This window comes from Eremomyces bilateralis (genome assembly GCF_010015585.1).
Source record: "Eremomyces bilateralis CBS 781.70 unplaced genomic scaffold P152scaffold_29, whole genome shotgun sequence".
NCBI classification, from domain to species: domain Eukaryota; kingdom Fungi; phylum Ascomycota; class Dothideomycetes; order Eremomycetales; family Eremomycetaceae; genus Eremomyces; species Eremomyces bilateralis.
The window spans coordinates 73,956-98,347 of NW_022985095.1; the positions used below are offsets into that span (position 1 = coordinate 73,956).

At 54.1% G+C, this 24,392-nt stretch overlaps 11 protein-coding genes across 11 annotated transcripts; 3 read left to right on the plus strand and 8 right to left on the minus strand.

The window, feature by feature from the left end:
• The first annotated feature begins 884 nt into the window (after window positions 1-884).
• Window positions 885-2,646, plus strand: P152DRAFT_461979 (Sec14 cytosolic factor). The gene is made up of 4 exons (XM_033680245.1): window positions 885-1,242; window positions 1,293-1,342; window positions 1,398-1,521; window positions 1,579-2,646. Exons 1-4 carry the CDS (start codon window positions 1,048-1,050, stop codon window positions 2,296-2,298), a joined length of 1,089 nt encoding a protein of 362 aa, XP_033530554.1. The 5' UTR covers window positions 885-1,047; the 3' UTR covers window positions 2,299-2,646.
• Window positions 2,647-2,668: 22 nt separating this feature from the next.
• Window positions 2,669-4,724, minus strand: P152DRAFT_404388 (TPR-like protein; the record flags this gene model as incomplete). The annotated part of the gene is made up of 2 exons (XM_033676760.1): window positions 2,669-4,495; window positions 4,557-4,724. The coding sequence occupies 2 exons, from the start codon at window positions 4,722-4,724 to the stop codon at window positions 2,669-2,671; spliced, it is 1,995 nt and encodes a 664-aa protein (XP_033530555.1).
• A 531-nt stretch (window positions 4,725-5,255) lies between these two features.
• On the minus strand, window positions 5,256-6,437 carry P152DRAFT_404443 (ankyrin; the record flags this gene model as incomplete). Its single annotated transcript, XM_033676761.1, has 3 exons — window positions 5,256-5,408; window positions 5,457-5,825; window positions 6,153-6,437. The coding sequence occupies 3 exons, from the start codon at window positions 6,435-6,437 to the stop codon at window positions 5,256-5,258; spliced, it is 807 nt and encodes a 268-aa protein (XP_033530556.1).
• A 366-nt stretch (window positions 6,438-6,803) lies between these two features.
• Window positions 6,804-7,681, minus strand: P152DRAFT_176569 (uncharacterized protein). Its single transcript, XM_033674142.1, has 3 exons — window positions 7,520-7,681; window positions 7,128-7,267; window positions 6,804-7,066 (listed from the first exon to the last, which is right to left on the minus strand). The coding sequence occupies exons 1-3, from the start codon at window positions 7,601-7,603 to the stop codon at window positions 6,955-6,957; spliced, it is 336 nt and encodes a 111-aa protein (XP_033530557.1). The 5' UTR covers window positions 7,604-7,681; the 3' UTR covers window positions 6,804-6,954.
• Window positions 7,682-8,955: 1,274 nt separating this feature from the next.
• Window positions 8,956-11,210, minus strand: P152DRAFT_442793 (ALG6, ALG8 glycosyltransferase). The gene is made up of 3 exons (XM_033677757.1): window positions 10,884-11,210; window positions 10,668-10,830; window positions 8,956-10,614 (listed from the first exon to the last, which is right to left on the minus strand). The coding sequence occupies exons 1-3, from the start codon at window positions 11,119-11,121 to the stop codon at window positions 9,228-9,230; spliced, it is 1,788 nt and encodes a 595-aa protein (XP_033530558.1). The 5' UTR covers window positions 11,122-11,210; the 3' UTR covers window positions 8,956-9,227.
• A 1,586-nt stretch (window positions 11,211-12,796) lies between these two features.
• On the plus strand, window positions 12,797-13,676 carry P152DRAFT_404334 (RNA-binding domain-containing protein; the record flags this gene model as incomplete). The annotated part of the gene is made up of 2 exons (XM_033676756.1): window positions 12,797-12,924; window positions 12,983-13,676. Coding segments are annotated over 2 exons (822 nt in total), but the record flags the coding sequence as incomplete, so codon positions are not given.
• A 964-nt stretch (window positions 13,677-14,640) lies between these two features.
• P152DRAFT_176706 (uncharacterized protein) lies at window positions 14,641-15,857 on the minus strand. The gene is made up of 4 exons (XM_033674144.1): window positions 15,410-15,857; window positions 15,168-15,351; window positions 14,905-15,119; window positions 14,641-14,720 (listed from the first exon to the last, which is right to left on the minus strand). Exons 1-4 carry the CDS (start codon window positions 15,654-15,656, stop codon window positions 14,689-14,691), a joined length of 678 nt encoding a protein of 225 aa, XP_033530560.1. The 5' UTR covers window positions 15,657-15,857; the 3' UTR covers window positions 14,641-14,688.
• An 811-nt stretch (window positions 15,858-16,668) lies between these two features.
• On the minus strand, window positions 16,669-17,667 carry P152DRAFT_404285 (uncharacterized protein; the record flags this gene model as incomplete). Its single annotated transcript, XM_033676754.1, has 3 exons — window positions 16,669-16,762; window positions 16,828-17,233; window positions 17,289-17,667. 3 exons carry the CDS (start codon window positions 17,665-17,667, stop codon window positions 16,669-16,671), a joined length of 879 nt encoding a protein of 292 aa, XP_033530561.1.
• Window positions 17,668-18,002: 335 nt separating this feature from the next.
• P152DRAFT_176609 (uncharacterized protein) lies at window positions 18,003-18,889 on the minus strand. The gene has a single exon (XM_033674143.1). The coding sequence runs from the start codon at window positions 18,725-18,727 to the stop codon at window positions 18,143-18,145; it is 585 nt and encodes a 194-aa protein (XP_033530562.1). The 5' UTR covers window positions 18,728-18,889; the 3' UTR covers window positions 18,003-18,142.
• P152DRAFT_442803 (exocyst complex component Sec10) lies at window positions 18,794-21,761 on the plus strand (the record flags this gene model as incomplete). Its single annotated transcript, XM_033677758.1, has 3 exons — window positions 18,794-20,497; window positions 20,546-20,922; window positions 20,972-21,761. Exons 1-3 carry the CDS (start codon window positions 19,052-19,054, stop codon window positions 21,759-21,761), a joined length of 2,613 nt encoding a protein of 870 aa, XP_033530563.1. The 5' UTR covers window positions 18,794-19,051.
• A 223-nt stretch (window positions 21,762-21,984) lies between these two features.
• P152DRAFT_517127 (mitochondrial carrier) lies at window positions 21,985-24,042 on the minus strand. The gene is made up of 2 exons (XM_033682989.1): window positions 23,663-24,042; window positions 21,985-23,593 (listed from the first exon to the last, which is right to left on the minus strand). The coding sequence occupies exons 1-2, from the start codon at window positions 23,844-23,846 to the stop codon at window positions 22,425-22,427; spliced, it is 1,353 nt and encodes a 450-aa protein (XP_033530564.1). The 5' UTR covers window positions 23,847-24,042; the 3' UTR covers window positions 21,985-22,424.
• Window positions 24,043-24,392: the final 350 nt, after the last annotated feature.

Sequence of the window (24,392 nt, forward strand, 5' to 3'; positions counted from 1 at the left end):
CTTCTCGTTTCTGGATTCGGCCCCCTTCAAAGAGCATCTGGTCCGACCCTGCGCTGCGTCTCATGCCTCGCAAAGCGGACCATGAATTGGCCCCCAACGATGTCCTATTCACCCCCAATCCTCCATGCCTGGGCTGGAGCTTGGAAGATCTCACATCGATCTCTGAGCGCCGTTAGAATGTCTACACGCAGTCTCTATGGTCATTTCTCGACATCACCGTCGTTGTGCCCTACTTCGGATGTTGGATCCTTCGAATGCGCAAGATCAACGTTCTCCGGACGAAACGGCCTGGCTTATGGTTCAGCTTCTCACAGTATTCGGGTCACGGTGGCATCTAAGGGGTATTGGAGGATGGCCTCCCCAATAGGTCATAGAGCCGATCAAAGCGGAGGATGAGCTCTGTTAGACAACGTTTTCTAGGCTGAATCTTCGAGGCAGGGCAGCGAGCCACAGGCATAGGCTGCCAAGTATAGGAAACTGAAACTAGGCAATCTACTGGCATTTGTATTAGTGGTTCGATTCTTATCCCTTCGGAACACTCACATAATACCTGCAGCATGGGAGATATGTGGAGGAGCGAATGGACTGAGCAGTCCTGGGAAGTTTGATATTGTTAGAACCACACGACGATGCCTCCGGATCCTTCTAATGTGTGATCAAGAATTCACACAGTTAACAGATTCGAATGGAATGGTAGGAATGTCAGAAAAACAGTGCACAAGTTTGGTACGGTAATTAATGGTGACCACATCCGCTCGCTCCCTCAACTCACCTGGTTCGGCTGAGCCACAGCGCCACCTGAGGTCTAGGGTCCAAGTCGCACACAACAACGCTGGCGTGGCTGGTGACATGACTGACATTTGCCTGTATCGAGGTGATCCCACAACGTCACCTCTTCTTCAACCTAAACAACTACTTACCCCTAACCTCACCTTGTACCCATCCCGCACTCCCGCCTTCCTCTGAATATCCTTAGGTGACTCCGCATCCTACCCCCTTCCCCTCCTCGGCTTTGGTCCTCGGTTTTCTTTTCGTCACTCCTTCACAATGGCCTCTGAGGATCAGGATCAGAAGGTCACCCTCGACCCTACCTACGATCATTATGACTTCCCCGTCCACAGCGCTACCGAGCGACCCGGCCACCCGGGCCATACGACCCCCGAACAGGATGCCCAGGTCTTTCAGCTGCGGTCCCTGTTGGAGCAGGAGGGGTACAAAGACCGGTTGGACACATTGACAATGGTGCGGACATCGTGGCTGGTGGGAAGCCCGCGCTAACATGGCATCTCCAGCTGCGATTTCTTCGAGCACGAAAGTTTAATGTAGAGGCATCTAAGAAGATGTATGGGCTCCTGCGTATCGTTTCGTACGCCTTTACTAACGGTTTGGGATGTCAGGTTCATTGACTGCGAGAATTGGCGCCAGGAATTCAAACTCGACGATCTTGTGGTGAATTTCGACTACACGGAAAAGGCCCAAATCTTCCAATATTACCCTCAATACTACCACAAAACGGACAAGGTAGGACACGCCATCACCCGTCGTGCGGACTGTGAACAGCTGCTGACACGTCGGTAGGATGGCCGACCGGTGTACATCGAACAGCTCGGCAAGATCGACTTAGCCGCCATGTACAAAATCAGTACCGGCGACCGGATGCTCAAGAACCTTATCGTCGAGTATGAGAAAATGGCTGACCCCCGCCTCCCGGCCTGCTCTCGTAAAGCAGGCCACCTCCTCGAGACCAGCTGCACGATCATGGACCTGAAAGGCGTCGGCCTCGGCTCCGCCTCCTCGGTCTACGGCTACCTCAAGCAAGCCTCCGGTGTCTCGCAGAACTACTACCCGGAGCGCCTGGGCAAGATGTACATCATCAACGCCCCCTGGGGCTTCTCCACCATCTTCTCCTTCATCAAGGGCTTCCTGGACCCCGTCACCGTCGAGAAGATCCACGTCTTCGGCGGCGGCTACCAGGCCACCCTCCTGGACCAGGTGCCCGCGGAGAACCTGCCCAAGGCGTTCGGCGGCACGTGCGAGTGCGCCGATGGCTGCGAGCTCAGCGACGCTGGCCCGTGGCACGATCCGCAGTGGGCGAAGCCCGCGTGGTGGCAGGTCAAGAAGACGGAGCAGGAGGCTAAGAAGCCGGAGGATATTGCGACGGAGGATGCGGCGGGGTCGGCTAGTATACCCGCCGAGTCCGGAGAGGCGGCGACGGTTGAGGGGGCTGCCCCGGCCGAGGCCAAGCCGGCGGATGCGCCGGCCGCGGCGACTGACACTCAAAAGGCACCCGTAGCATAAATGACGCCGTTGGTGGTGCTAGAATTTTTCAAAGGGGCTTTTGGTATACCTGTTCTTTCCCCCTCACCTACCTATCGGAGAAATGCACACCTGTTCCTGAATGCGCTGGTCCACTCGCCTAAAGCAACCCGTCAGGATAGACAAATATTAAACCCTTTTCAGTTAGCCTCAATAAACGCAGGCGGGCAACGACCTTTGAGATGATGGGATCACAACGACAGTGGTGTTTTGGAGTGAAATATGTGATTTTAGACGCCAAGACCGGCGACAGACACTGCACACCTCCGGGATCTATATATATCCCTCCCAGTACCTCATCTGCTCCAAAGCGCTCGACAAATAATCCGCGACCCCCGGTCCTCCATGCCCATCAGAATTCAAACTCCCCCCGAAACCGGTCGACGTCCATCTCCGGTCCAACGATGTCGCTCAAATCCCGCCGTCCCATCTGGCTGAACACGCGTCGCAGGGTATCGTACAGGTTCGTGCTCTGGTTCTGCAGCAAAATCCGATCCACGTCCGCATCGCTAATGTTCGCCCCGTCGCCGCCGTCGCCGCCCGCCGAGCTGATCAGCTCCTTCGCCTTCTCGCGACTCTCGCGCTCGACGACGCGGTGCATCGCCAGGGCGCCCAGCAGGTGCTGCGCGGCCTCCTCGTAGCATCCGATGTTGATGCACGAAACGCCGAGATTGTACCGGGCACGGACGAAGTTTGGTCGGAGCGAGAGGGCGCGCTCGTAGGCTTGGATGGCCTCTTCGCTGCGGCCGCTGTTGGCCAGCGTGGCGCCGAGACGGTTCCAGAGGAGGTGCAGGGTGCTTTCCTGGTTGGTGGTGCCGGCTTCGGTGCTGGCGAGCGCGGCGCTGAAGCAGTCGACGGCTTTGTCGTACTCTTCGGCGCCGTAGAAGAGCACGCCGAGGCCGACTTGGACATCGGGGTCCATCTGCTCGCCTTCGGGAGACATCTGGGCGGCGCGGATGAATAGATCGGTCACCTTTTCGTGAAGTTGGTGGCGGTCGGTGAAGCCGAGGTCGGTGCCGGAGTCGAGGGGTCCAGTGATTAGGGCGGGATATCGAACAGAGATCCAGCGCTCCAAGGTCCGGTATGCGGTGCTGTCGTAACCTTCGTTGGTGTAGGAGACCGCCAGTCCCATGAGCGCTTCAAGCTTGGATGGATCCAATGTGAGTGCCCGTTCCAGAGCTCGAATCGCCGGCGATTCCTTTTCGTTCTGGGCTTGCGCGGTCCCTAACTTAACCCACGCATCAACGTGATCTGCGTTCCGTTGGACGGCAGCTTCGAATGCAAGCGCGGCAAGACTGAGGTTCCCACCGTTGTCCATAATATCCATCCCCTCCGCAAATGGATCCACGTGCGATTCGAACGGATTGTGTTCCTCGAATAGATATTCGCCCAACTGTGGATCTCGCAGGGAGGAATGGGTGTTCAGACCATCGAAGCTATCCCACTGATCCAACCCGTCCATATTCAGTTCCGAGGGAAACGTGTTCTCTTCGTCCACGAGCGCCCTGGCGTGCGCCGTTTCAGCTTTTATGCCTCGCCAGATGGATTCAAAATCCTCAAACGCGTCCGTCTCGTTGATAGGGTCTTGATTTTGGGGGACTGACCTGTCTAGATCTCCCAACTCTCGCTCTATGTCTCTTCGAGCCTGCTCGTCCACATCTTCTTCCGTTTGCGGGGCATCGAGAGATGCGAATTGTGCCTCCCAATCTTGGTCGTCAAGCTCGACCATCCGTGCCTTGCCCTTCCCTTCGGCCTGCTGAGGTTGTTGCGGTTGTTGGTATCCCATCTGGTTGTACTGTCCGCCCATCATGCCCATGCCGCCCATACCCATGCCCATACCCATACCGCTCATGCCCATACCGCCCATACCGTAGCCCATCGGACTCTGGTTCATCATCGACGGGGCAGCGGAGACGCCCGCGCTAGATGTGTGCGCGACCGGGCTCGAGTTCATCTGCTGGTATTTCGCGAACTCGGCGGGGTTGAATCCGGGGCCGTGGAAGCCTGCATCCATATGCTGCGGTGCTTCCACCCCAGGATCGAACTCAGCTGCCCACGCAGGGGAACCGCCGCCGTGGGCTCGTTCCAATTCTCGCCGCATCTGCTCCATGGCGAATGGAGAAGCGGGGCCAGGGCCATGTGGCAGTTGTGAGGGTTGCTGGGCGAATTCGTCTAACATCTATACCGACGTCAGCGGCTATCCTAAGCCGGCTCGGCATTTCGAAATCGGAGAAACATACCTGATCCCCTCCAGGACCTCCCGTCTGCGTCCTCATCCCCTCCTGCAGCCCTGGACCCCGCCCCACCAACCTGTCACGCTGGAGTGACTTGTCATCATGGACGTGCTTGGTGAACTGACTGAGCGGGTTGCTCCCGGTCGAGCACTCTGGGCCACCGAGGAAAGACATGTCTACCGAGCAACGAGGGGAACACGATAGAATGGGATTTGTAATCGACCGGTCCAACCGTTCGTGGTATGGTGTTATGACGTTCTTCGAACCTGTCGATTGGAACTATTCTGGTAGAAGTAGGGAAGGCAAATAAAGGCCAGAAATGAAGCACCAAGAGGTTGACAGGTAGAGGAGCTCGTGCAATAAATTCCTTAAATTCATGGAGCTCGGTAACTTGGATGTATCCTGATATTGCTCAACGTGATTCGGACTCGGAGCAGGTGGCGACGACGGATGCCCTCCCGAGGTTAAGGCGTTAATTAAGGCCTTAAGGGCGGGCCGTAAGGCACCAGTTTCCCGTCTTAGGCACCTAAAGATTCCGTTGCATGTGTTCCTCCATGGTGTACTGAGGTAATTATTATGTATGGTGCTCGACAGAACATATTTATTTCATCAAGAACGGAATAGTATTTTGAGATAAATGATAAGTTGTCTGTCCAAAACTGGAGTACATAGTAAATCCTACTAGCACCGTTCACTGGGTGTAGACTACAAGCCATATGTTCGCTGTACAAGACCTACCATCATCCCTTTATCGATATCCGGCTGTTGACAAAGCAAATCGACAATATCGAAGTGCCCACTCTCCGCAGCGTGAGACAGGACTGTCCGACCATTCATATCAGCCTTGTTGATATCGAGCTTGAGCTGCTGCCGATTTCCTAAATCCGTGCTGTTCACCCGGGGGACCGTCCGCTGAGATAGCAGTAAGAGCCTTTGCACCCCGTCATGAAAGCCCTGTGAAGCCGCATAAGACAACGCAGAACGGCCGTACAGGTCTAACGCATTGAAATCCAGGTCCACTCTGCTTGACAGTAGTTCAATCATATCCACGCGCTGCCTGAGAGATGCTATAATCAACGCAGTGCGTCCATGATGATTTCCAATGTTCAGGTTGACTTCTGGACATTCAAGAAGGACTTCGAGGATTTCGGTGTTAAGGTGTCCCACGGCAATATGGAGAGCGGTGCCTCTTTCATTTACGTCCGTGTAGTTCACATCTTGCCCTCCTTTCAGAAGCAATAGGCTCAGCACATGTTTGTGCCGCTCCCTCGCGGTCTTGATGATCGGGCGACCAAGAAAGACCTGCTTGCCAGAATCTAAGTCTAGAATGTCCTGGATATAGGCGTGGAATCCCTCACTGGCCATGATGAGATTAATCGGAAGCATTGTACTGCTCTGCTCCAAATGACGCCATAATGCCGAGCTTAGTCTTCCAGAATTTCGAACGGCGGTGCTCAACTGGAAGAGTCTTGTGATACCGTCGTTGTGTCGAAATTGTGACCTTGGATCTTTTGCGCTGCAACCATAGGGATTATGAATGTCCGCAGTGACTCCCCCGTCGCCTAAAAGAGCGAAGACGATGCCCAAATGACCTTGCCTGACAGCGTAATGGAGGGCTGTTAGCCCAGCCGCCGTGGTGATATTAGGGTCCAGATCCTTAGATTGGAGCAATCCTGAGCATGCGCTGATATTACCGACCGCTGCGGCGAAGTGCAAAGGCGTAGCAAGCCATCTGTTCTTCGCGTTTACGTCTGCTCCTCTTTCAACAAGTCTTTTTATCACCTCGGGATTATCGGATTTCCAAGATCCTAGATGGAGTGGGAAGTTCCCGAAAGAGCGCTTGGTGTTGGTATCGTAGTCTACCGTTTCCAGGAGCCTGAGGATCATGTCAGAACCGCCAGAGCCGTAGCGGAACAGCACTGCGTGAAGCAGTCCATACCCCAGGAATCCCGACAAGCGGTATCCGCCAGCTTTCGAAAATGCCTCTATTGATGAAGCGTCTCCGGTGGCTGCTGCGGGTAGAGGCAACGGCGAAGCGTTTAAAGTGGGGTAGATCCCTAATTCTTGTAGATGCGCACACATGCGCTCTTCGAATTGTTGATAGCACTGGGTGAACTGAAGCCAGCCACTAAAAGGCATATAAGAGAAAGACGTGCCTGAGTAGTAGGCATAAGCTGCCCCATGATTTCCGGTCATCCGCATGATTTTCATGGAATCCAAGTTTATGGTATGTTTAGAAATATCGACCATTCCGGAATCCAACTGAACAAGCAGTTGAGAGAACAGGAGCGCCTGTAGAGGCTCCTCAGACCCCGATTTTATGACCTTTAGGCGCAATATTTCTCGCAGATGTTCCATCCAGGCGTCATATATGGACCGGAGCTGATCTAGACTCGAGCAGACTTTATCCGCGACAGTTGTGTCGATGTTTCGAAATATTTCTTGGAGTTGAAATCCTTTTTTTGGTCTTGTGGATCGTCGAACGCAAAATATGTGCATAGTTCAGATGCTCTACCCTTGATGTGGCTCCATATTAGCTTGAACTCGGGAGGGTGGAGGAATCTGGGCTTTACGCACATCATTTGTACCTCCTCTAGCGAAGCCGATGAGGAACTCGAACTTTGGGGGGTTCTGCTTGTTTCATTCTCTGAGCAGGGAAATCCTTTCTGTTGGCACCGACCACATTTCTGGCCAGGCCTCCGCTCTGTTGGTAGGCACTTCGGCCAAGTGTTAGCCGCGCGAGAATGGTACCAAGAAATGAATTGAAATGAGTACTTGGAAGTTAAATGGAAGATTTGAAAGGGCAGAACATTATTAACATAGAGCATATTCAGTGAACATGAGTATAAAAGACTGTAGCGGGCTATGTGAGAGGCAGTCTATCCGATTCAGGATGCTCTGTATAGTGACTCGGTTGCCCTTATGGATAAAGGTGCCTGTCTTGCACGGTATGTATCCGGGGAACGTACTTTTTGCTTATCCCGACGACAATGCCTGCATTTCAAGTATTCCAGTTTTCGGTTTCTTCGCCGCCCAGTTCTTGCGGGTGGCATTTCTTCAGAGAAATAAATAATCGGTTGCCTGGATATCGTTTGATGGAGTTGAAAGCCGTAATTTGCAGAGTATGAAATGCTGGTGGACGTGTTCGGTATCGTCGGAGGTGGAGGAGTAAACTTCGAAGAAGATATCAAGGCGGTTCAACGGTCAAAGTCTCCGGACTCGGGAGGAGGACGCTAACCATCATTGACCAGCGTGAATAAAAATTGGCCCTGCCTGGCGACGGTGGGGAGGACCGAGGAAGACAATATTTAATGAACGGCCAATGACGCACCCGACGCACTGAAAAGACCTATGCGACGGTCTTGGAAAGGTGCCACACTACCGGACAATGTACGCCGTACGGAGTACTGCCATATTGACACTGAAGTCCCGTCCCAGTTGCTGGGGGTGTCGTAGTTCAATGTGACGGTCTTGGAAAGGTGCCACACTACCGGACAATGCACGCCGTACGGAGTACTGCCATATTGACATTGGAGTCTCGTCCCAGTTGCTGGGGGTGTCGCAGTTCAATGCGACGGAATCGTGGGAGTTGTTTTGTTTGGAAATGTCATAGAATTCATGACCCACTTGCCGCATCTGGGCCCGGGTATCGCACTGAAGTGCGATAATGAGGTTGTTGATCCACTCTCGCAAGAGAAACGAGAGTTGACCTCACCATGCGACCTATGAGCTTCATCATGTCTACTAGATGTAAGCGGTGGCTCTCTCCATAAATATTTAATTGCTCCCAAAATCCTTTGCACTCGACGAACTGCAGTCTTGAATCTTTCTCTTTCACTCCTAAGTCTAAGTCCCTGCTAGTTGGATTGCTTCGCGGAGAATATACTTCGTTCTGTACGAAGATCGCTTCGCCTATGCTTTAGCTTTGCAAAATGGCTCCAGCCTTGCCACCGCCCATCGAATGGGCCAGTGTCGAGTCCGATGAAACCTCAGCAGCCTCGATCACCTTTGGCATCATTGCTAGCGTTCTCGGTATCGGTACGTTTGTGCTGGGATACATCCAACTCCGCCGCTTGATGAAATACTGAAATGTGGTAACGAGGGAACCTGACCATCCCTCGACCGAGTAAGTCACCCTCGTCAAGCGTGAAGCAGCGGCTAATAACCTGAGTAATAGATCCGGTATCCGCAACACTCAATCGCAGAGTGGGGAGCACGACGGACATGATCTGACGAGCGTTCAATCGACTTAGCATTTGGCTTTGAAGGAGCGATGACAACGGCGCTTGTTTGGAAGACAATGAGATGCGATGTTTAGGTTTGGTTTGGTGTTCCTTAGGAGTATCGGCGTGGCACTAGGTGAGTTGAATAAAACAATGAAGATATATGGGTTGGATCGCGAAAGCTTCCAACGTACCGACTCGTGTATTAGACTGCTGGAAGATAGTATACATGAATACCCAGGCGAAGTTGACTTTGTTCGCAAATTGTGTGCTTGAACATGGACGTCGCGCGTGACAATCCCCGCAACAAATGCTGACGATCATGGCCAACGGGAAGGAATCCGATTACAAACCCCGCAGATATGGTATTGACAAGTAATGGAAGACAAGACAATAGAACCCAAATATCTGTCAGCACAGGGGTATCTTAACTGAAAAGAAACATGAACTCGAATCACTGAAACTTGACTTTTGGCTTCGACAAAAACGGATTGCGCCAGTATCCCGATTGAACCATCAGCATACCGAGGCACCAGGTGTAACACAATGAAAACCCTGCCGCGCCGATAAGAACATTTAGCACGACCCAAAGGTCAGGTTTGTTGTATGGCGGCGCAATGAACGCCTCGCAAATGTGCCATCCCACCATGGCGATGTAGAAAGCCGAGTGGATGATAGCCTCCGCCCAATGAAGACCAGGCTCATCGACGACGCGTCTCCCAGGCAAGTAGAGATGCCATGAAACTGGAGGAAGCCCCAGGAGCCACGCCCAAAGAAGAGTGAGTACGACGTACGGCACCGCTAACCCGTCGCGATTAAGAAGTGGGAATAGTGTCCATGCCGCGAGAATATTTGCAAATCCGATCCAGGAGCGTAACCGAAGTGCCAACCCACCCGACCCAGACAACAAGACTGTCATTGGAAGGAGAGGAAGAAGCACGTTCTTCTCATGGACCTGGTAGCTTGCAAGGAAAAAGCCCCAAGCTGTCGTTGCGAATGCAAGAGGTATTGATGAGCGTTGGGGTTTGAGGAACAGTATTATACATGGAGGAAGAATTAACAACAGCGTCAGGGCAAGTGACACGTGCTGAAGCAGCGCCGAAGGATATATGTGAAGTTTGTGGAATGTGTGAAGTGCACACCAAAGGTTGGCAACTTTATCCTCGAATAGACCACGGGCGAAGGGGAATATGCGGTGGTGAGCTTGGGATAGTTGAAGCACGAAGGGGTAGATTGCTGAGCCATCCGGAATATCGAACGGTAAATCGGAGAGAAGCGGCGGAGGCGGTGTCCCGGTGGCGGTGGTGGGTAAAGGCAGCCCTCGCCGGTAATTGTAGAGTGAGCCGAGAAGAAGAGGGAAGCATAGTATAGCGAAGCTGACGATAGTTGTGACAGCAATGGAAACGAGTCGGCCGAAGCTGAACTTTGGGAAAACACACTTTCCAAGCAAGTAGGCGAAGATGGCCGGGGCGAAGAAGAGTGCCATCTGCTTAAAGCCAAGAGCGGCAATAAACCACACGCAACTCCATAGCAGGTTGTCTGCCATTAAGCCGGACATGCTCGCAAGGACGAATCCTAACATGACGGTGTTGTACTGAAAGTGGCCGTGGTCAATTAGAATCGTTGCCGGCTGCATGAGAACGGCAGTGACGGCAATGAGGAAGTCCCACTTCCCAACACCCTGGCTATGAGAAAAGCGGCGCATGAACGAAATAGCTGCGGGGATGTACACAGCATACTCGGACAGCAAGACAGAGGCTCGCATGAAAACCTTGAGTTCTTCCGATTCGAGCCCGCGTGACGTGTCCAGCTCAAAGAACGATGGATTAACTAGGGAGCCTCTGGATAGAAGTTAGAACATGCTACAGAATCTAAGATCTTGTTTGGATCATACATCTTGCCAAGTACCCAGCTATGATACGCAGTCAATGGAGGGTAATCTAAGCCCCACCATTTCAAATCGTAGAAGTACCATTGAGACACAGGCAGGTGGATAGTTAACTCCATCCAGTGTCTTTGGGCTTCAAAATCGCCAAACATCGGTGGCTTCTGGTGTCCTGTAGCAATGTCAGATACCGATGACTAGCATGAGTGGAGCAACGAAGCAGACCTGAGTAGCCCCAGAACGTGGTCGCCCACCGAAATAGCCCGACTACCATCAGAATGATCGGGAAAATAATCCATTTTGATATAGTTACTTTGGCAGGCCCAAGGAATCCTACGAGAGGGAACAATGGCTTCTTTTCTTGCGTGACAGGATCCGTATAGAGGAGGCCATGGGAAGCAGCAGATCCCAGCTCTCTACTTTTTCTCCTGGGCTTGTGAGAGTTGTGGTTTAGTGAAGACATCACGATTCCCACAATTGAATGACTGGGTTATACATTCATGGTATCCGTGTCAGAATTCAGATGAGTTGATTTCTGGCAGTCAATAGATTCATTCGTTGAATGATCTAATCGAAGCTTCGTGATACGTGTAGATTGTAGAAGCCGGGCGGTGTCACGTGAGGCTCCCGGTACGCGGTCCGTATGAATCGTGTAATATTCGGTTGAATATTCCCAACTGGACCCTGCGCTGCAATGCTCCACTCTCACATTCTGTCCTCTGATGGTCTGTGCGTTGGTTCACCGAAATTTTCCATATCTCGATTCGAAAATTTCCCCGCCTCTCTCTTTTCCTTCTTCATTCACTCACATCTTTTCCGCTCGATATCTTTCTGAGCCGCCTACTTCGATCCTCTATATCATTCTTGTGGGCAGTCACTTGAGGGTTACCGGAGCAATATTCAAAGCTCCTATATCGTGGGATTTCGCACTTTGCCAACAGTTCTCTATAAGGGAACATACATCAGCAACTGGTCAGTGAATGAACGTCAGGACTGCAGAGCCCGAACTGCAGCTTCCTTTGAAGCACACACTTGGAAACTACTTGATTGGGTCTTGACTGTCACACCTATCATTCGGCACTTGTGGGAACACTCAGCCTTGTATTGGGAGTGACAGATCGCTTTTCGTGGGTTGGCTCGCCGTGGGTTTTGCTATCTCAATCACGGAGATCGGTTACGCCGCACTGAGGGGACCTCAGGACATCTTGTCCTGAACAATCGCATTTTCTTGGGCTCTGGGGGACAGCACATCGATTGAAACATTGACTCCGAGGGTGGCTAAGCTAATACTTATTAGGACTAAGAGGGAATTGACATTATCAACATCATGTCTAAGTCAAAGCCAACAACTAAGGTCTCCAAGAAGGATGCCACTGAGGGCGTGAAGAAGGGAAGAGTTGTCAAAGCCTCTGCGGACTCTGGCAAGAACAAGTCGGCGCTGAAGAAGTCTTCCAAGGGTGACAGTGGAAAGTCTGCCAAGGCTGTCGAGCAGATCAAGAAGGCTGTTGAGTCGAAGGTCGATTCTTCATCGGACGATGACAGCGACATTTCTGACAGTGTCGCGAGCGAGGATGAGGCGGTAGCGAAGAAGGCTGCTACCAAGGGCGATTCCAAGTCAAAGGTATGAATATTCTCCGCCGCTTAGATTTCTATTACTAACCCGTGGATAGAAGGCAAAGGCTCCCACTGATTCCGAGGAAAGCTCCGACGATAGCTCGGACTCCGACGCTGAGAGCTCGGCGGCATCTGACTCCGATGAGGAGGCCAGCTCTTCTGATGATAGCTCCGAATCTGAGTCTGAGTCTGAGGCTCCCAAGCCCAAGGGCAAGGCTGCCAAAGTCACGCCTGTCGTCAACGGAAAGTCTGCTCCTAAGGACAAGAAGGCGGCTCCTGCTGCGGATGAGACTTCGGACTCGAGCGCAAGCAGCGCATCTGAATCCGAAAATGAAGCCGAATCAGGATCCGACGCAAAGAGCGATGCCTCTGACTCCGAAGATGGCTCCGATAGCTCCTCTGATTCTGAGTCTGAATCCGAGGAAAAGGAAGTGAAGGCCGCTCCGGTCAACGCCAACAAGCGCAAGGCCATTGATGAGGAGGCTACTCCTGCGAAGAAAGCCAAGGTAGAGACCGGAGAAGGCTCCAGCCTTTTCATCGGCAATCTCAGCTGGAACGTCGACAAGGAATGGGTCGCCCGCGAATTCGAGGAGTTTGGAACCATCACTGGATGCCGTATCATCACTGACAAGGAGAGCGGCCGATCCAAGGGGTAAGCAGTACTATGAAATTCATCTGAAATGAACGCTCGCTGACCTCTCGTTCCACAGATACGGATACGTTGACTTCAGCACCCCCGAGGAAGCCCGCGCCGCTCAAGAGGCACGCCACGGATATTTCCTCGACGGCCGCGACCTCCGCGTCGACTTCGCCACCCCCCGTCCCGAGCGCCCACAAGACTCTCCCGCCGCCTTCAAGGACCGCGCCAATTTCCGCGCCCAGAAGTTTGGTGACGCGACTTCGGCGCCCACCAAGACCCTTTGGGTTGGCAACCTGCCTTACGGCACCGATGAAGATACGATTAAGGCTGGGTTCGGCGAGTACGGCGCCATCTCGCGTGTCGGCCTGCCCCGCGATCGCGAGACCAATGAGATCAAGGGTATCGCATACGTGACATACGGAGAAGTCGAGGAGGCCAAGGCGGCGTTGGAGGCGCTCAACGGCACCGATTTCAATGGACGTGCGCTGCGTCTCGATTTCGACAAGGGCCGTGATGATGCCGAGGGTGGACGAGGTGGCTTCGGCGGCCGCGGTCGTGGAGGGTTCGGCGATCGTGGTGGCCGTGGTGGGTTCGGTGGTGGCCGTGGCGGGTTCGGTGATCGTGGTGGACGTGGCGGCGGCCGTGGGTTCGGCGATCGTGGGGGACGTGGCGGCCGTGGCCGTGGACGTGGTGGTCCTCCTAATACCACCAACCGTGGTGGATTCGGTGACTTCAAGGGCCAGAAGGTGAGCTTTGATGACTAGAGGATTCGTTGAAGGGGTTTTGCTTTCGAACTGGTTTGTTCCACTGTAATGCTCTGTTTCCATTGTCTCGTGTTTTCTTTTTTCCTCATTGTAGCTTGCGATTGAGCTGGTATAACCACAGCCAAACGGTTGGGGCTCCCACGTCCTTGTTAGGTCACTAAAAGTTTATATTTGGGTCCCGGTTAGGCAGATCAATCAAGTTTCGATACTCTCTCAACACTTTGCCATCCTCTAGTAATAGATTCCGAGTGCACATTCGTTAAATCTTATTGAAATTCATGGTGATCTGAACTAATAAACTCATGACAGCGCCTCATAAACTCTCAAGCCCCCTCCCTGCGCATTCACCTACCCCCCACCCATCCCGCGCCTTGCCCCCCCGTCGTTTGATCCACCGGAGCGCCCCCAAACCTCCCATCCGACTGCTGACTCAAATGTCGGTTCTCCAGCTCACTCGCCGCACTACTCCTTGTCGGACTGCTCGCCTGATATCGAGCCGGGCTCGAACCCGGCGGATGCGCAGACTGCGGCGGCGAATAGGCGCCCATCCCCACCTGCTGCTGCTGCTGATAGTACTGCTGCCGCGGATCCATCGTCAGCAGCGGGGCCATCGGCTGCTGCTGCTGCATCGGCGCGGCGTACGCGGCGGGGGTCTTCCCCTCGCCATAGAATCCGACCGCCCCCGCATTATCCAGATACGCGCTCGGGTGCGGCGACGTGGTGCCGCTCTGGGCGGGAACCCATTCGCTGACCGCGGGCACGTCCGCGCGGCGCTTGTTGCGTCGTACGATGAAGAAGATGAGGCCGATGATGGCGGCGATGACGACGACGCCCCCGACGGTGCCGCCCGCTACGGCACCGACGGGGAAGGGGGTGGGGGGATCGGTGGGGGGGGGGGGGGGGGGATCGATTGCTGAGACGACTACGAGGGCGGTGGAGGTAGAGGTGGAGGTAGAGGTGGTCGTTGTTGGACCGGATGGACCGGTTTGGATGATGATGGTTGTAGCGATGATTATGGTGGTTGAAGTGGAGGTGGAGAGGGGTCTGATAACCGATGAGGAAGGGGATTCAGATGCTGGAAGGTGGTTAGATGGAGTACGGCTGGAAAACGCAGTTGAGGGGAGGAAAGGAGGAGGAAGGTGGGGATGAAGAAGATGGTGTAGACTGCTCTCGAGAGGGCATCGACGTTTCAACGAGCTACTTGAATGATTAACAGAGTAATGCTTACAAGTCGAGGGAGTAGTCGGCCTCGGAGCGTCAGGAACACTTGGCCTGGGGATAGATGGCACCGTCGGACGTGCCAGCGGATTTGTAGACGTGGTGGAGGCCGTAGTGTACACATCAACTGCGAGCGAATTGGCGGACTCGCACTGATAGTTGCTGAACAGTCGACCATTCATGGTCATCCAGTACAGATTACAGTACGGCGCGGTAGCAGAAGAGCTGCATGGGAAGTCAGCATAACTCCTCCAGGCGAGCGTTTAGTACAACCATGTAGTAGCCCCGACATCGTGCAAGCAGCTGCCTGTACATGCGGCCGCGAGTGCCGATGGGACGCATGTCGTCGCCAGCGTGCAATCGTCGTTCGCAAGACTAAGCAAGTTGCAGCACCCGAACGCATAGAATGTGGTGTCCGTCGCGCAGACGGCGGTGGACCGGCAGTACCATGGCCGATCTGAACATGTATCTTAGCACTCATCCATCGGTTTACCCTGCGGTAGTGCGAAGTGTACCTGGAGCTCCGAATTCATAGCCGCAAGTCTGCTCGGGCCCTCGCTTCATCAGGCCAAAGAGCTCTTCCACCCCGCCCGTCGGCCGCGGACTCGTCCCTCGCGCTACCATGTCCTCGAACTGTGCCTTTGCTGTGGGGTACGGGCCTACCCATGGTACTGCGTCGACGACGGCGATGCTAGCACCGAGCAGCATCACTAGGGATGGAAAACTCGACATGGCGAAATTCCAAGGCTTCGGCGAAACCATTGTCGAGCGATTGACGGGAGAAACCGAAAGGAAAACCCTCCTAGGACCACGAGGCTACGCTCATGGCGGAAGGGCTGCAGTTAAGTACTTCGGGCTCTCTGCCGAGAGGGGCAAAATGGTGGCCAGCATAGCAGGTCGGGTTCGGTTGAGCCTCATCGGAGTATAAGTTTGCTCATTTCCGCACTCTAGACGCTTGAAAGAGGGGCACGATGGGGATGGGTAGCCTGGTGGGCGTTGTTATCAATTGTTCTGGTGACCATGGTGTCATGGATGCAGTGGGAGGCGAAGTAGGCCCGCAGATGTGAATCATCCGTAATAGGATAGACTTGGCGAGCTAGATGGTGAAAGGACGTCCAGAGTAAAAAGTGGCTTGCAGATGCAGGTATGACAGCACCACAATGGTCATTCTGATATTGGACTAACTAGATATGGAACGATAATGCTGGGCAAGGTCTGGATTTCGGAGCCTAGACTGACCCAAAATGCTCGAAGCTCATGGTTCATGGTTGCAACATGCAGCCGTGCAGGACATGGACAAAAGCATCAGGCAAACTGGAAAAGAACAAGAAGCGATTAAGGGAAGGGCCGCCGACCGAATTTGTCGGATCATAAGGTGATGGATGCTTGGCGGTGATTTGATAATTTATGCTCGACAGCCCTCCATTGTGGCTTGATTTACGTGCAAACGTACACCAAACAGCTATCCCTTCTCGTAGCGCAGCTCTGCGGCACAGTTCCATATCATCCTTACGCTGTTGTAAACGGAGGTAGGTGAAATGGAAAATGCATCAGATATATTGTTCGCAAAGCTAGGTGGAGTAGGTCTTATTGTGAACGCGGCGGATTTTCAACAGTAGAGGGGAGCAAGATCTCGGAGTTTCCAACTGTTAACAACCAAAGGTATGTGCATGACGAGTTTATAAATGCCGACCGGAGTCTGAGGATGCGTCGTGACTGGATAAAGGGACATGGTATAAAATACGCGAAAAAGAGTACCGCCTTGCCTTGGCGTTCAAGTTCCGAAGCGCATTTGGGCTTTGCCGAATTTATGAAGCGCTCTCAAAAAGACCTGGTAGCCGACTCCCGATGAATTGTCTGGACTGCAGCTGGGAGGCATGTTAGTGAATCCATAACAGTCGTTCCGGTTCTCCGGAATGCAGCAATCACTTACAATATCTCACTTAACCGTATCTGCCACGGCGGAAATCCATCCAGTTTCATCCGCTCCCCAAAGCAGACCACCAAATCCGGTTCGCCCATGACGCTTTCGGTGATTTCCGCGTCCACGAGATCGGTGCTGATATCGCTCGGGGCGAGTTTCCCGCGCTGACTCATCTCGGTGAGGGTCTTGGTCAGGTCCACGATGGTGTCTCGACCGTCCTCGGCGGAGAGGAGGATGACGGTAAGGCGGGGGTTCGGAGTCTGGGAGAACGGCGAGGGAGGAGTGGACGGTGGAGAGAAGGAAGGGTGGTTCGGACAGCGGAGGGAGAGGGCTGGGGTGGTGTGCGGAGGGAAATAGGTGTGGAGGGTAGAGGTAATGTGGGCATGTGTCGTAGGTATGTGAGTTTTGAGGATTCCTGGGTGAATAGTTAGCTTTGCTTGAAAGAGCGGTCCGATCTCTAGATGACATACCCGTCCTTTCGTATACACTCAACGTTTCGATTCCAGCGCTCGCACACCATGCGCTCAACTCGCCGACATGATTGAGCAATCGCTCCAACTCCACGCCTCCATTTCCACGCGGGTCATAGCTCACCACCACGCTCAGATGCCTGGGAATCTTCGACAGCTTCGCAACGTCTCTCCGAATGAGCTCGGGGGTATGGTGATGGTAATACGTCAGCGCGAACATGCGGTCCTTTAACGCACGCACTACCCGTCTCACGCGCATGTAGACGGCAAAGACCGCATGGACGATGAGGAAGAGGCACAGGTAGATGCGCTCCCGGATGAACTTCCGCACGGGTTTCCGTCGAGGAGGTTTCGGCTTCGATCCATTGCGCTGCGACATGGCAAGGATCTCATTCCGCAGCGACGAAGATTTCGGAAGGGTGACGTTCGAAAGACGCTGGCGATGTTTTCGTTCGAGCGGGATAATGGGAGGGAGGTCCGAATCCGGTGGCTCCGGGAGGTACTTGCTGATCACCAGTTCCCTCTTCTCCGGTGGAAGGTCATCGAATTTCTTGGAGTTGCCATAGGGAGTTGACAAGGAGGGAACATCGCCGGTGCTGGCGGTCATTGGCATGTTCAGCAAGAACGCGTCGCTTCAACCGAGCTTGCCAGTGAATTTTTGCGGCTCCAGTACGGGAAAGCTCAATCAACTAGCGCACATGGAGCTTCGGCCTTAAGCTACCAATATTGATTACCAAAACGTTCAGGAGGGCGTCGTCAATGTCAAAAGGGTGGGAAATTCAGGTATAAATCGTAGGTATGGTAGAAACGGAACAATTGCATGTACGGGATGTATTACATAGGTGGCATTATTCTCAGAACAGCGTCATCCCGTCGCTTTTAGTAGTCCCGGATTCCCGGTTGCAATGGTTGGTCCCCGACCAAGGTGTCGTAAGACCGAAGGACCGTGAGGCGTGAAGGCTGAGCACTGAGGAGTGAACGCCGCAAATCGCCATCCGCCCCAACTCCCAAGCCACGGGAACTCCACGGCAAAGGGGGGTTCCCTGGCTCGGATATGGAAACGTCCAATCCGACTGGATCTGACGGATCGTGTTCATGGACTGACGTCGATCAATGTGGTGATGGTGCATCAAGCAGCTTCGGCAGTCAGATTTAACATGTGGAATTTGCGGGGAAATGAACGTGAAATATAGAGGATTGCATTCCAGACTCCTGTCGTATATCAGACCTTGAGTAGTTGAGTTCGTACTCCGTACACTCAGCACAATAATGGTGAACTCATGAAACTGGTCATGCTCGAGCCTTGAGGATCTCCATGCCCATGGTGCTGGAAATAGAGACACAACCATGTGATTTGTCCACGTGATCTCGCATGAGTCAGTTTGGGGATGAGACCGTGAAGAATTCCGAGCAAGTCTCAGCAGGTGATGGACAAGCATGACTCATGCAGCTCCTCAGCCGCCGTGTTCACATCAGCCATGAGCCAGAGAGCCCAGACAGGGGAACGAGCCTCCACGTCCTGCTTCTCTACTCGGACTCCAGGTGTGCTGTATAATACGTATCAAGTGCGTTATTTGTAAATTCCTCCTTTCTGTGAAGCGGGAGCCTTTCGGCTATAGGTTACGTGCGCGAATCAATGACATGGGAAACATCGAGCATGCCATTCCGAACCCTCCAACCTTCGTCGACATGAATTGATAGCTCTCATGTCTGTATGCGACCACGGAATAACCATATAGTGATCTAGAGACGTTCATGCAAACATGTCCTCCCGAGCCTCCATATCAACTCGATCCCCCGCATTCTCCCTCGATACCTTCTCCTCAAAGGATTTCATTGTCAAAGACTTCATCGAGTCCCTGTCCGACACGGTCATCCCTACAGCCACCCGCCGCTCCGCACCCACCGCCAGCGGCTCATCCACCGCCGCATTCGACCCGAAACCACTCATCAGGACGTTCGAATCTGCATTAGCTCGTCTCCGCGGCCTCAGCGAAGATCTCGAGAAGCGCGAAAACGAGTTGTCGAATGCGGTGAGGAGAGCTGAAGCGCAACATACGAACGCAGCGGGAAGCTATGGACAGAGGTTGGAGGGGGCCGTGGACAGATATAATCAGCTGGAAAACAATTTGAACGCGAGTGCCTCGAGCGGCTTGACCGACTCGCAGGTGACGAACGGCAATGGATACGGATACGGGAATGGGAACAGGAACGGGTCGGAAGGACGAGATGCCGTGAGCATTGGAGAGCGTCTGGAAGAGCTGGATAAGCAGAGGCAACGAGCGCTGGACGCAAAATTCTTGATCCAGTGCTGGCAGGAGGTCAGCAGCAAGGGTCAATTGTCGAGCTTGGAGGATATGCGACGACTTGGCGGGAGTGAGGGAAAGGTTCGCTGTGCATCAATCGCGAGACAGCTGCTCCGAATCTGCACGCGGCTGGATCAGGAGGGAATTAGCGGACGCATCACCAAGGGCAATGGGGTCCGAAACGGCTTGGGAGAGGCCGATTCTCCCGCCCGCGAAATCATCGAGAAGTTCCTGGAGATGCTGGAGAAAGATCTCCTGAAACAATTCGACAACCATTACCGGAAACAGAATTTCGACGGCATGAGGGAGTGCGCCATTGCGCTTCGTGACTTCAACGAGGGCGCAAGCGTCATGGCGGTCTTTGTCAACCAACACGAATTCTTCATCGACAAGAATCAGTTGCTGGCCGACGAAAACGTCGGCGATGGAGAAGGCTGGGATAAGCTTGCTGATCCGGATACCGAGCCTCCCGGAGTCGATCCGTCCTTGCAAGCGTTGGTTGACGAGGTCAAGCTGGTTGTGCAAGAAGAGAGCTTTATCATGAAGAAAGCCTTTCCGTTCTCAGAGGAGGTGCTCACTCGGTTCTTGCAACGAGTGTTCCAGCAGTCCATACAACAGCGACTCGAAGTGGTTCTAGACAAGGCAAGCTCGATATCGTCGCTTGCGTTTCTGCGATCGTTGCAGGCCGCGCGAGGTTACATTGGCGCTTTGGTCGACAGTATGAAATCTCATGGCCTCACGGAACATCCAGAACCCGTCACTCCTCAGATCGCCGCCGTCCTGGACCAACAGCTAGATGAGCTGTTCGTGCCCTACTTTATCGGTTCATCATACATCGAGCGTGAGAAAAAGAACCTGGATGAGCTCTATGCGTCATTGCTCTTCAAGTACACAACCTACCATGTATGTGGTCCGTTCCCACGGCAAACTATCCACTAACCAGAGCATTAGTCCCGTCGGAAGAAAACACCAACTGGCTATTTGGCAGCCCTTAGCATGAGGAGCAAAGAGCTGGTGTCATCTGCAAGAGACGCATATATGGAGCGGTTGGACTCGACCGAGTTGCCTCCCTCTCAAAAAGCCATGCTTCTCCGGATCGCCGGAATCAAGGACTCCGAAAAGGACAAGAAGAGCGACATCGAAGTTACGGAAGCGGACGGCGAGCTCAGTCTTGCCGTGGCAAAGCGCATGATCAAATGGCTGGCAGAAGCCGTGGGAAGAGGATTGGAGCTCAGCGGGGCCGTCGAGGTTCCAAAAGATATGCAGGCGCTTCATGGCTTGGTGCTGCTGCATATCGGCGAAATTTACATCGAAACGGCGCTCGAAGCGTAAGTCCACCGAACGTCTTGAGAAGCCAAGGAACTGACCTGATCACAGAGCCGCCGAGCAACTCCCTGCCACCGACGCCCTCAAAACCGAACCCTCCTTCAGCCACTTCCCCACCCTTCCACCCATCATCTCCACTCTCCACCTCCTCCGCCTCGCCATCACGACCATGCTCCTCCCCCTCGCCGCTCCCAACCTCACCATCCGCCGCGACATCGAAAAGACCCTCGAAGGCACCCTCACCGCCCTCGAATCCCGCATGTCCATCATCCTCCACCGCTCCCTCGACGTCTCCCTCCTCTGGTCCTCCAAGCTCCTCGCCGCCCAGAAGAAAAACGACTTCCGGCCCCGCGACGAGGATCTCACCCGCCAACTCGACGCCCTGCAAACCCCTACCTGCGCCTCCGTCCACGCCTTCCTCACCCGCGTCGCCACCGCCGCCGCCGCCGCCCTCGACGGCAAGAACCGCACCGTCTTCTTTTCTGAGCTCGCCCTCGGCCTGCGCTCCCTCCTCTTCGAGCACCTGCGCAAGTTCACCGTAAGCCTCGCCGGCGGGCTGATCGTCAGCAAGGACGTGAACAAGTACGCGGAGCTTGTGCGCGCGTGGCCGATGGACGCGGACGGCGAGTTCCGGCGCGACGGCGGCATGGAGGTGCTGGTGGAGGTGGCGAACCTGTTCGTGGTGGGGCCGGAGGCGCTGAAGGAGCGGCTGAAGGTCGGGGCGAGCGGGGCGGGATCAGGGGCGCGGACGCTGGAGGAGGTGGGGGAGATGAAGAAGTATGTGGAGCGGAGGGAGGATGTAGGATCGGTGGCGGTGCAGGCGGTGTTGCATGGTGTGTAATGACCGTTCGGCGAGTTCGTTGGCGAAGTCACGCCTGGGGTTTCGAAGGACAAGATCCCAAGGTGGTCGGGGACGCGGTTTTAAATCGACCATGTCGCCAGCAACCGTTACCCCCGACCGACGCTCACCAAAGCATGGCGAAGTCTCCTTGTCTGTCCATGGGGAGCAACGCTTTTCCACCCACTTATAAGCCACCAAATTCCGTACCTCCAACATCTCCGATGCTCGAATAGTAATTATTATTGATACTCTCATGTGGCCTATGTTCAGGTCTTAGGTGAAGAGCATTCCTTAATCTAGGCGAGTCCACAACAGTGTAGATGTTGTACCGGCCCCCATGTTAGATCTAATCCTGTCACGTAGAGAACATCGACAGATACATTGGCCGGCCTAACATAAAACTCATAGCACCCTGATTGTGATGCTGGACAGGAAATCCGCCATCCAGTGGATGATTACAGATCCACAAAACAAACAGATAGACAGGGAATCAGCTAATGCCCATCGAGACCACTCCATGGTTTCGTCAATTACACATATTTTCTCATTGTACCCCACTTTCTATTAACATGAACAGTCCAAACACTTAGACGCTGTGTAGAGAGACCTTCCCAGAATGCATGTACGCTTTCGACCAACGCCTTATCCCGAACCAGCACCTAATCACACCCCATTCCCCTCCTTCCTCTCGTTCATCTCCGTCGCCATCTTCTTCCCAATCTCATACGTGCTAATCATGATCGCACACGCCGGCGCCACCTTCAAGCACCGCGCCGCCCACCCCTTAAACAGCCCCGCCATCCCCTGCTCCCGGAAGATATGCAGCAGAAACCGTGGCATCGACTGCTCTTCGGGCACCAGCGCCCGCCGCGTGCCCGCCGCCCCCTCCCCGCCCACCGCGTGCTGGAACACCTGCTGCCGCGTCTTCCCCACGTCGAACGGCTGGGTGACAATCGACGCGACCCCGCCGGACGCCGCGCCCGCGAGGAAGCTGTCGATCAGCGTGTTCGTGTGGTTCTCCTTGTTCATATTATGTCGCCGCCGTGCGAACGCCTCGGGGCTGGTCGCTTTCGTGGGGGGGGGTACCCCCGACCGGCGTGTCCGCATGTCAGTCAGGATGTTGCGGCCGGCTTCGTAGCCCCACCAGTAAAGCGCGGAGAAGGGCGCGTCCCGCCAGAGGGTGAGGGTGAGGCCGCGCCAGAGGCTGAAGGGGCCTTGGACGGCGACCATTTCTTTCAGGCCTTGGAAGGTCTCCTTGACCACGCCTGTCGCGGAGTTCGATGAATGAGAAGCCTGCATTCGTGTCCGAAACATCTCGATCGGACTGACGGCCATCGCTGCTAGAACGCGAGCCGAGCTGCCGGCGACTAAGGGTGCGTATTGGTCGCTCACTCCCACCCGCCGGACCGGGGACTTTCGATTGTACCGCAACCAGTCGTAGCCTGAAAAATAGATGACATTGGCCGGGACGGCCATGATGAGGGTGGGGGTTAACCCTCGCCATAAGGTTCTCGGCCCCTCGTTCCGGGCGATCTTGCGCAGGCCGTCCAATGTGGAGGTGATGGTCTTTCGCTGGATTTCTTCGGCGGCACAGTTCGCGGGCAATCGAGGGATGGCGGCGGGGGTGTTTAGAAGTGCCATGTTCGATCCCGCGACGCAGTATGGGGCGTTGTTGTTGACCCAGAAGACCTCTCGACAGCAGGCGGATATGCCGATGTTTGAGGGGAGGTTATGGAAGGCATTGGAGGATGCGAAGGTTCGGGGAGGGCGGGTAGGTCGTGAGGGGGTCGGTTGTGATTGTAGGCGGACGCGAACGACGTCTAAAGGAGTGACTGTGATCTGTTAGTCCAATTGATATCCGTTGGTCTGATATGACAATGCCATATGACGTGGTGGGTTACCGAGGAGGGATGTGAGGATGCTTCCAGAGAGGGCGGAGACCATCTTCTGCGATAGGGTAGTTTGGACCTCATCCTCAGAATCGTCTGCACCCGCGGAGCCATTGTCGAGAGGGTCGCTAGCAGGGAAATCTATTCTATCATGGCTTTGGCTGCCGGTTGTGTTTGCCTCTCGAGTGGAATCCATCAAAGCCGCGATTAGCTCCAAGAATGAACGAGTGTGTGGATTGCAGACAGGTGGTCTATCACCTGGAATGATAATATGAAGTTCTCATGTTTGGCAGCGATGGAAGTGTTGAATGGCAATGAAGAAATATTCATATGAAAGTGGGAGTCAGTTCACGCCTCCACGAATTATTATTCCCCCCCGATTCCAGGCCTCTCCGCATCCGCGAATGACGCTGCGGGAGGGAACACTAAGTCTAAGAGCTATTTTGCACTGATTACGGCTGCCGATAGCGACCAATACGCCAATTGAATATTTCACCTACACCCCCTCAGTCCAGAAGCAAAGTGTAAAGGGCCAATTAATGCTTTGGCAGTTATCGTCTGCCGTAAATCTCGGTCTTTGTTTGCCATCGGCTCTCTATCTCCGATGCTATCCAGTATGAGCTAATCATCGTAGTTATTCACTTACTCGTACAGGTAAGTTACTCAAGCGAAGTATGACACACAAGTCCGTCTTGCACGTAATGTTTCCCACCGAATATCTTTCATAGATCCTCAAAGAGCA

What these genes read in the sequence shown, in the direction of transcription:
- P152DRAFT_442793 (XM_033677757.1), bottom strand. Translation starts at nt 11,121, where the DNA reads ATGTCTTCACTAAACCACAACTCTCACAAGCCCAGGAGAAAAAGTAGA. An exon ending in CACGTTCTGGGGCTACTCAG is followed by an intron (nt 10,831 to 10,883) that starts GTCTGCTTCGTT and finishes ACATTGCTACAG; the next exon opens with GACACCAGAAGCCACCGATG. An exon ending in AGCTGGGTACTTGGCAAGAT is followed by an intron (nt 10,615 to 10,667) that starts GTATGATCCAAA and finishes ACTTCTATCCAG; the next exon opens with AGGCTCCCTAGTTAATCCAT.
- P152DRAFT_176609 (XM_033674143.1), bottom strand. Translation starts at nt 18,727, where the DNA reads ATGCTTGTCCATCACCTGCTGAGACTTGCTCGGAATTCTTCACGGTCT.
- P152DRAFT_461979 (XM_033680245.1), top strand. Translation starts at nt 1,048, where the DNA reads ATGGCCTCTGAGGATCAGGATCAGAAGGTCACCCTCGACCCTACCTAC. An exon ending in GGTTGGACACATTGACAATG is followed by an intron (nt 1,243 to 1,292) that starts GTGCGGACATCG and finishes TGGCATCTCCAG; the next exon opens with CTGCGATTTCTTCGAGCACG. An exon ending in ACTACCACAAAACGGACAAG is followed by an intron (nt 1,522 to 1,578) that starts GTAGGACACGCC and finishes ACACGTCGGTAG; the next exon opens with GATGGCCGACCGGTGTACAT.
- P152DRAFT_517127 (XM_033682989.1), bottom strand. Translation starts at nt 23,846, where the DNA reads ATGGATTCCACTCGAGAGGCAAACACAACCGGCAGCCAAAGCCATGAT. An exon ending in CATCCTCACATCCCTCCTCG is followed by an intron (nt 23,594 to 23,662) that starts GTAACCCACCAC and finishes AACAGATCACAG; the next exon opens with TCACTCCTTTAGACGTCGTT.
- P152DRAFT_176706 (XM_033674144.1), bottom strand. Translation starts at nt 15,656, where the DNA reads ATGGTTTCGCCGAAGCCTTGGAATTTCGCCATGTCGAGTTTTCCATCC. An exon ending in CTATGAATTCGGAGCTCCAG is followed by an intron (nt 15,352 to 15,409) that starts GTACACTTCGCA and finishes ATACATGTTCAG; the next exon opens with ATCGGCCATGGTACTGCCGG. An exon ending in GCCGACTACTCCCTCGACTT is followed by an intron (nt 14,721 to 14,904) that starts GTAAGCATTACT and finishes ATCGGTTATCAG; the next exon opens with ACCCCTCTCCACCTCCACTT.
- P152DRAFT_176569 (XM_033674142.1), bottom strand. Translation starts at nt 7,603, where the DNA reads ATGCCACCCGCAAGAACTGGGCGGCGAAGAAACCGAAAACTGGAATAC. An exon ending in GTCGTCGGGATAAGCAAAAA is followed by an intron (nt 7,268 to 7,519) that starts GTACGTTCCCCG and finishes ACTTGGCCGAAG; the next exon opens with TGCCTACCAACAGAGCGGAG. An exon ending in CTAGAGGAGGTACAAATGAT is followed by an intron (nt 7,067 to 7,127) that starts GTGCGTAAAGCC and finishes AGCCACATCAAG; the next exon opens with GGTAGAGCATCTGAACTATG.